Source organism: Nicotiana tabacum, chromosome 3 (assembly GCF_000715075.1).
Source record: "Nicotiana tabacum cultivar K326 chromosome 3, ASM71507v2, whole genome shotgun sequence".
NCBI lineage: Eukaryota > Viridiplantae > Streptophyta > Magnoliopsida > Solanales > Solanaceae > Nicotiana > Nicotiana tabacum.
The window spans coordinates 196706128-196713100 of record NC_134082.1 but is presented as its reverse complement, the minus strand read 5'-3'; the positions used below and the strand labels follow the sequence as shown (position 1 = coordinate 196713100).

Here is a 6973-nt window from a genome sequence, read left to right as displayed (position 1 = left end):
AATTAATCCGTTTCTCTCAAACCGATTTCTGTTCGTTCAGTTGTTGGGCCAGGCCCGTATCTTTCATGCGTTTCTGTTCGTTCAATTGTTGGGCCAGGCCCGTATATTTCATGCGTTTCTGTTGTAAAAATAGCACAGTATAGCCAGTTTTCGGACTGATCATTCAAAAATAGCCAGCGTTTACGAAGTCAATGGAAAATAGCCACTATTTTACTGCAATAGAGACCGGTCCAGCATAATATATTGGAGTTCGGTGCACCTGTGTATGAACTCCGGCATATTATGCTGGACCGGTATACTTTGCTGACTTCAGTATAATATACTGGAGACTAGAGCACCGGTGCTCCAAACTCGAGTATATTATACTGGACAATTATACTTGCTGGAAATCCAGTATATTATGCTGGAACTCCAGTATATTATGCTGGAATTCTAGTGTACTTACGTTGGAACTTCATCATATTATGCTGGAGTTCCAGCATACTTATCCTGGAACTCCAGTATAATATGCTGGAGTTCAAGCATACTTATGCTGGAACTCCAGTATAATATACTGGTGTATTTTCCGGGTTTTGAACAGTGTTTTCGCTCAAATTTATCTTTACAAGAAAAGTGGCTAAATTTCGATTATTTTTGAAACTAGGCTATTTTTGAATGACCAGTTGTAAATCTGGCTATTTTTAAATTTCTTTCGTTTTCGTTTGTTCAATTGTTGGGCCAGGCCCGTATCTCTTATGCGTTTAGTATATTATTCTTTGAGCCAATGGCCTGTGGAAAACAGTTTCTCTATTTTCACAAAGTAGTGGTAAGTTCTACGTACACATTATCCTTAGCATAACTCACTTGTGAGATCACACTGAATTTGTTGTTATTGTTATTCACATTTGATTGATCGGCAAAAAAATTTATAGCTGCTAGTCAAATATAATTATTTATATATACAGAAGTATACATTCGCGGCTATTATTTCCGGGGTGGCTACACTATGTATTATTATTTGATGGAGAACCTTCTGTTTGGGACCTGGGAACTTTAAAATATTGAATATTTAAAGCAAAAATAAAAAATAAAATTAAAAACAAAAACAAAAAAGATTCGGGCATTTTTCTAACTTTTTATGATTCTGCACACTGCACATTATACCTTAATGTTAAAATAATCTGCAAACTAGAAGTTCCCTCATAGGAATTCTAATAATAACAATAAAAATCAAACGGAAAAAGGTCATTGAGTGTCATTTTTTTAGGGGAAAACTATTGTATTATGTGATCTATCTCATTAAAATTTTAACTTGTTAAAAAAAGAGACATATTTTTTGTTATGTAATACACTCTCATATGTAGATTTGACTCTTTTTTCTTAAACTAAACGCGTGAAAATTATTTGTTGGTGAATGTCAGGTAGCAACGAGATTTAAACTCATAACCTCTCCTTTCCTGCTTTAGACCAAGTTTTTTTTTTGTTGTTGTTGGTGCAATGCTTTAGACCAAGTTGAATTTTGTGAATCGTACATAATCAGACAAAGCACTTTTATTTTTTTTAATATGCAAATAAAGATTGACTCCTCTCCATTTTTCATAGTCTCCATTTTCTTACGTTCTTCCTTGCATGTAGGAGAATATAAAGCTCATTACTCAAATTTTTGTATATTTAACACAAAAGATTCTTCCCCATGATATAGGCATATAGTTAATATGGACGCTGCAATCACTCCCATGGTCGCGCATCATATTGGCATTGCAAGTATGGTGCATAGCCATTTTGTTAATACCTCTGAAAAGATACTTCAAAATTTTTAGCATAAGAAAGCTTAATGATTACATGAAAACATAGTACATTTCCTCCTTTGTTGAAGGTATGAAGTTGGTATTACAGTGTTTCTTATATCTGCTTTTAGCAATTTGTTTTTACTGTCTAGTTTTACCAACCATTGTTGGAAAAATCATCAGTCTCTTGGCTCCCTTTCTGGATTTTCATCATCTCGAGCAATTGAGATGGTACTTGGCAATCGGTCACGCTATGTGGTGAAGAAATGCTATTCAAAACTCAGAATTCTGATACTTAACAATGATACAAGAGTAAAATGTTCCATTTGTCAGGAAAGAAAGAGTTGTTACCTAGTCATCAGATGATATATTCCTGACTATTAGGCTGCTGTCCAAGCAAGGAAAGGGTTTCCAATCAACAACAAAGGCCACAAATGTGCCTTACAATTCCCATTATGTTATTACCTATTCAGAACTGTAGCATCAGAACAGGAGAGTTTCATTTGATATAAATGCCAACAGTTGCATAATGGACGGAGACCAACTCAATGGAGGCCAAACTAACTATATAATTCATGTACATGCTATATCTACTGAGATCAATGCCCCAGTGCTAATTTTAAAAGACACTTCCAGAGGAAGGTGAAAGGGAAAATACACATATCATGCAAGAATCAAAGTGGTCCATGTTGGAATATAAGGAACTCATAAGCAAAAGAGGAAACATGTAGATTGAAGTATTCAGGGTTCGCTTTCACCAAAAACATTAAGAACAAGGTAGCAATTAGAGGAATCAACAAGTTTAAGAGGCAACAAAGAGTTATTATGGCTTGTAGTACTTGGTGGGTACAAAAGGCATCTTGGTAACCGCCCCATCATAGGACTTCCCTCGAATCACAATCTTGACATTGGTGCCTGCTTTGTGGTTACCCGTTTTTACGTATCCCATTGCTATGTTCTTCTTAAGACAAGGGCTAAAACCACCACTGGTGATTTCCCCAATATTTTGTCCATTTGAATCTTGAATCTCACTGTGACTTCTAGGGGGTGGGCCTGAAGAGAAAAAGCCAACTCGCCTGATTTTAGGACCTTCTTCAATTTGTTTTAGTATTACCTCAGCACCAAGGAAACCTCCTTCTGCCCTTCTTCTCTTCCCTATGGCCCATGTCAGCCCTGCTTCTACAGGTGTTATGTGCTGCTCCATATCATTACCGTATAAGCACAAACCAGCCTCAAGCCGAAGACTGTCACGAGCACCTAGACCTGTTAACCGAACCTTCCCTTCTGATTTCTCCAGAATAGCTTTTGCAAGGTCAACAGCATTTTCTGAAGGTACCGAAATTTCAAATCCATCTTCACCGGTATACCTGAAAACCTCCCAAAATACAGAAATCAGATAAGAGGCTGTCTCAAGCCAAGATTACTTCCGCAAGGATCAACTACTGCCAAGTGTAATAGGAAGCAGGGAATAATTGCATCGAGAGAAAATAGCACACTGAATACAGTCAAACCTCTCTATATCAACATTCCTATTTAACGGTCATTCACAATAAAAGTCATGTTTCTCTTGGAACCGATTTTTATATTATGTTATAATATATGTTTTTTTTAACAACACTTCACTATAGTAGCCAGAAATATCGGAACAAACGAGGTTGTTATGGAGAAGTTTGACTGTAACAAGAAACAAAGAAATGTTGCCTTATGGATGCAACTTTATATATTTAGTGTGCAATACCAAAGGGGTATTCGACCAACCAGACAAGCAAGAAATAACCCGTTATTTAACACTAAATAAAGGAACTGCCAGACAATATGTTCATTTATCTGAAAAGATTCTGATTTTGAACTCAAATATTCTTAAGAAGTTGATCAAACTTAAGGAATATGTTTTTTTTTTTCTTCTTCTTTTTTCAGGCACAGACTCAGCACTCAAGTTTGAAGAGGAAAGCAAGAAAAGAAACATACCCTGTCCTTGTGAGGAAGCACGATGCCCCATTGATGTCCAAAACCCTGAATTCCCCAAAGTACATCTTGCTCAAATCATCTTTTGTCAGATGTTGAAGAACTGGAGCAGCAAGAGGACCCTGAAAATTGAAGCAAAGAGAAATTCTGTAAAACTATCACAACAAAAAATAAAATTAAGAACGTACCGATGAAATGCAGCTCCTGTTAGTTTCCTAAGATAAGTGAATTTACTAAGAGCTTGGAATTAGCAAACAAAAAAGTACAACCACTTAAATGTTCTCCTGAAATTTGACATTCTATATCCACTGTGAAGATGGATGTCATATTTTCTTATCCTTTTCTACTAAAGTGCCCATTTTCAATCTATTGATCAGATCTCAGAGCATGTGATAAACATTATACTTCCTATTTATGACAAAAGCATATTTATATAAAGCACATTAGCATGTACCAATTGTTGGAAAGAGCGAGCTAACCTGAAGGGCTAAAAGTGATCTCTCATCATGGATGTGCCATGAAACATCACCACCTTTTGACTTGAATGATTTCATATGCTCCTCAATGTGTGCAAGATCCTTGTCCCTGCAACCCGCATTTACGACAAGGTAGAGGTGATCATTTGTAACCTTGGTGATCACCGAATCATCAATTGCACCTCCCTTCTCATTTGTGAAGACAGTGAGAGTACCAGTCCCAGGAGCAAGGCCAGCAACATCAGCAATAACAAGCTTTTCTAGGAAAGGAATAGCATCTTTCCCCTTGAGGCTTAGGCCACACATATGAGCAACATCAAAGAGGCTACCGTTCTCCCTACAATTTATTGTAGAGTCCATAATTGAGTCCTTATACTGGATAGGCATACTCCAACCAGCGAAAGGCACCATCTTGCCCCCATTGACAACATGGAAGTCGTATAGAACAGTCTTTTTGAGATCAGCATCTGAAGCGAAGCATCTGCGACCAATAGTCTTCTTATCAGCCTGAGCCAGACGCCTTGTGATCGATTGCCCAAGTTGCCACAATCCTCCTCTCATCTTTCCAAATAATCTGAGCAGTTTATACACAAATCATCAAAATTAAGGCTATGAAACTGTGAGAGGTGTTTCGAGGAAAAAACTAATCCATCTAATTTAGAAATATCTAAATCAGATTGAGAAACTATCAAAAAGTCCATTCTCCTTAGTGACGAGAATAAGCAGAAAGTGAGAACATGTATTATGATAACCAACTCATAAATCTTCTAGTAATGTAAATTTTCTAAGTTTATGATAATTAAACTTATCATGAGACGCTTCATGCAAGAATCATTTAAATGGCAAAGGCTAAAGTTAAAAGAAGCTATGGTATTTGAAAATTTATCATGATCTTGAACCTGTCCATCCACTTAAAATCATATTGCAGGCAGCTTAAAGAGTATATAAACTTTCACAAGTACATGTATTAATCCGTTTGATTCAATGACCCTCAATACCACTCTTTCTTAATAATGATTCTTAACTGCTTTATCCATCCTAAATCACACCAAAATGTTGAGAAGCTTCCTCTCATTATGTAATTTGGCCTGATATGGGATTCTAACTAGATCAAAACTATCCTCAAGGGTCAAATGCTTTTATGTCTTTGAATAAGGAGGGACTCTTTTATATACACAACAGGATGCAAAAAAAAAAAAGATTGGGAACCATATAACAGTTACAATTAATTAAGTGTGTAAATTGTGTCAGCATTCACCAGTTCAGATTCAAATACAATCATCTATAAGGTCATAGAATGACAGATCTCTAAGGTTGCTGAAAGAGAGAAAATGGAGGATAAAAAGATACAATCTTGTGTTTCAAGAAGTAAAGGAATGTTAATTACATGAGAAGAGTTGATGAAGAGATAAAAGAACACTTACCACCTTGAAAAAGATTGGATCTTTTTATTTCTGGAGAAGATAAATCTGAGAGCTTAAAAGAGCTCAGTCATAGCAACTTATATATGGGCAGAGAAAAAAGAGGCTGCCTTTTTATCGATAAATACCAATCTTGGAGTTGGTGGTAGGCAACAAGGAAAAACAATTACTAATATTTATATAACAATTACTAATATTTATATTTGTAAAAATATTATTATATACATATATATTATTAAAAAATAGAGATTTGTTGGTGGGAGAGAGTGAGAGTGGGTGGATGAGGTTTTCTGTTCCAAATCGAGAACCCATCTTTAGTGAGTGGTAGGAATTTGGGTGGTAGAGGATTACAAACTTCCAATTTCTCAAGAGTTGAGATGGCCTTTTCATACACTCTATTCTTTTCTCTTTCGTTTGTTTGGGACCTTTTAACGCCTACTTTTGGTCCCATTGTTTTACTAAATGGAGAGTTTCGATCTAAATAATTTAAATGTCAAGTCATTAAATGTAATCTTTTTTCTTTTGCTTTGAATAATTTTGATTTATTTAGATTCTATAATGAGCTTTAAAATTGATGTAAACCAAGAGTCCACCAAATTGTATAGAGAATCAGGTTCTCTGTCAACTCCCACAATAAGCAACAGACTATAAAATCAAACAGTATAGGGAACCAGGTTCTCTATCTGTTCCCACAATAAATAAATAGTAAATAAAGAACACACGATATTTACGTGAAAAAGTACTTGCTCAAGGAATTAAAAATCACGACCTGTCCTAGTAGAATTTCAACTCCACTAAACCGAACAAACTTCATATTACACCCTATTGCAATTTAGGAAACTCTTAATCATTCACCCCTTGCAATAACTCTATTGTTGACTAACTCTAATCAAGAAACTAAACCAAACAGTGGTTTAAATCTGTCCTAAAAAGGCACTTCTTGAAAATAGTGTAGGATTAAAATGAAGAACAAAATAACAAAGACTCAACAAACCTAAGGACTTAAGATATCTTCAATCTTTGGATCTGGTCCTTGAGGTTGCACCAGCTTTGTTCTTGAGAGAGGCGGTGGCTGGCACTTGAGAGAATATTATTTTTGGATTTGCTAGTGTTAGAGAAATCCCTAGACCCCACTTGTGGGATTCCACTGGTTTGTTGTTGCAAGTGTTAGAGAAATAAAATCCCTGCCCCATGTTGATAATATGTGTGTGTGAGGTCATCAAGGATGATGCAATAAAGTGTCCTTTAATTTGGCCTTAACAAGCTATAGTTGTGATGTTGTACTGCTACCAGAAGGTACAGTGCAACATCTTTTACAACTATAGAGGTAACTGCGTGATGACTA

The 6973-nt window shown here is 35.9% G+C and overlaps 1 protein-coding gene across 2 annotated transcripts; it reads right to left on the bottom strand.

Moving 5' to 3' along the window:
- Positions 1 to 2474: 2474 nt before the first annotated feature.
- Positions 2475 to 5896, bottom strand: LOC107783755 (aminomethyltransferase, mitochondrial). 2 transcript variants are annotated; one of them, XM_016604777.2, is made up of 4 exons: positions 5635 to 5896; positions 4211 to 4781; positions 3735 to 3853; positions 2475 to 3133 (listed from the first exon to the last, which is right to left on the bottom strand). In XM_016604777.2, exons 2-4 carry the CDS (start codon positions 4766 to 4768, stop codon positions 2590 to 2592), a joined length of 1221 nt encoding a protein of 406 aa, XP_016460263.1. In that variant the 5' UTR covers positions 4769 to 4781; positions 5635 to 5896; the 3' UTR covers positions 2475 to 2589. The 2 variants fall into 2 exon arrangements, with proteins under 2 accessions (XP_016460263.1, XP_016460262.1); XM_016604776.2 differs by having other exon boundaries at positions 5632 to 5895.
- Positions 5897 to 6973: the final 1077 nt, after the last annotated feature.

Coding starts and splice junctions, on each gene's coding strand:
- LOC107783755 (XM_016604777.2), bottom strand. CDS start 4,768: ATGAGAGGAGGATTGTGGCAACTTGGGCAATCGATCACAAGGCGTCTG. Junction 3,854..4,210: donor GATCACTTTTAGCCCTTCAG/GTTAGCTCGCTC, acceptor TTCAATTTTCAG/GGTCCTCTTGCTGCTCCAGT. Junction 3,134..3,734: donor TGCTTCCTCACAAGGACAGG/GTATGTTTCTTT, acceptor GGAGGTTTTCAG/GTATACCGGTGAAGATGGAT.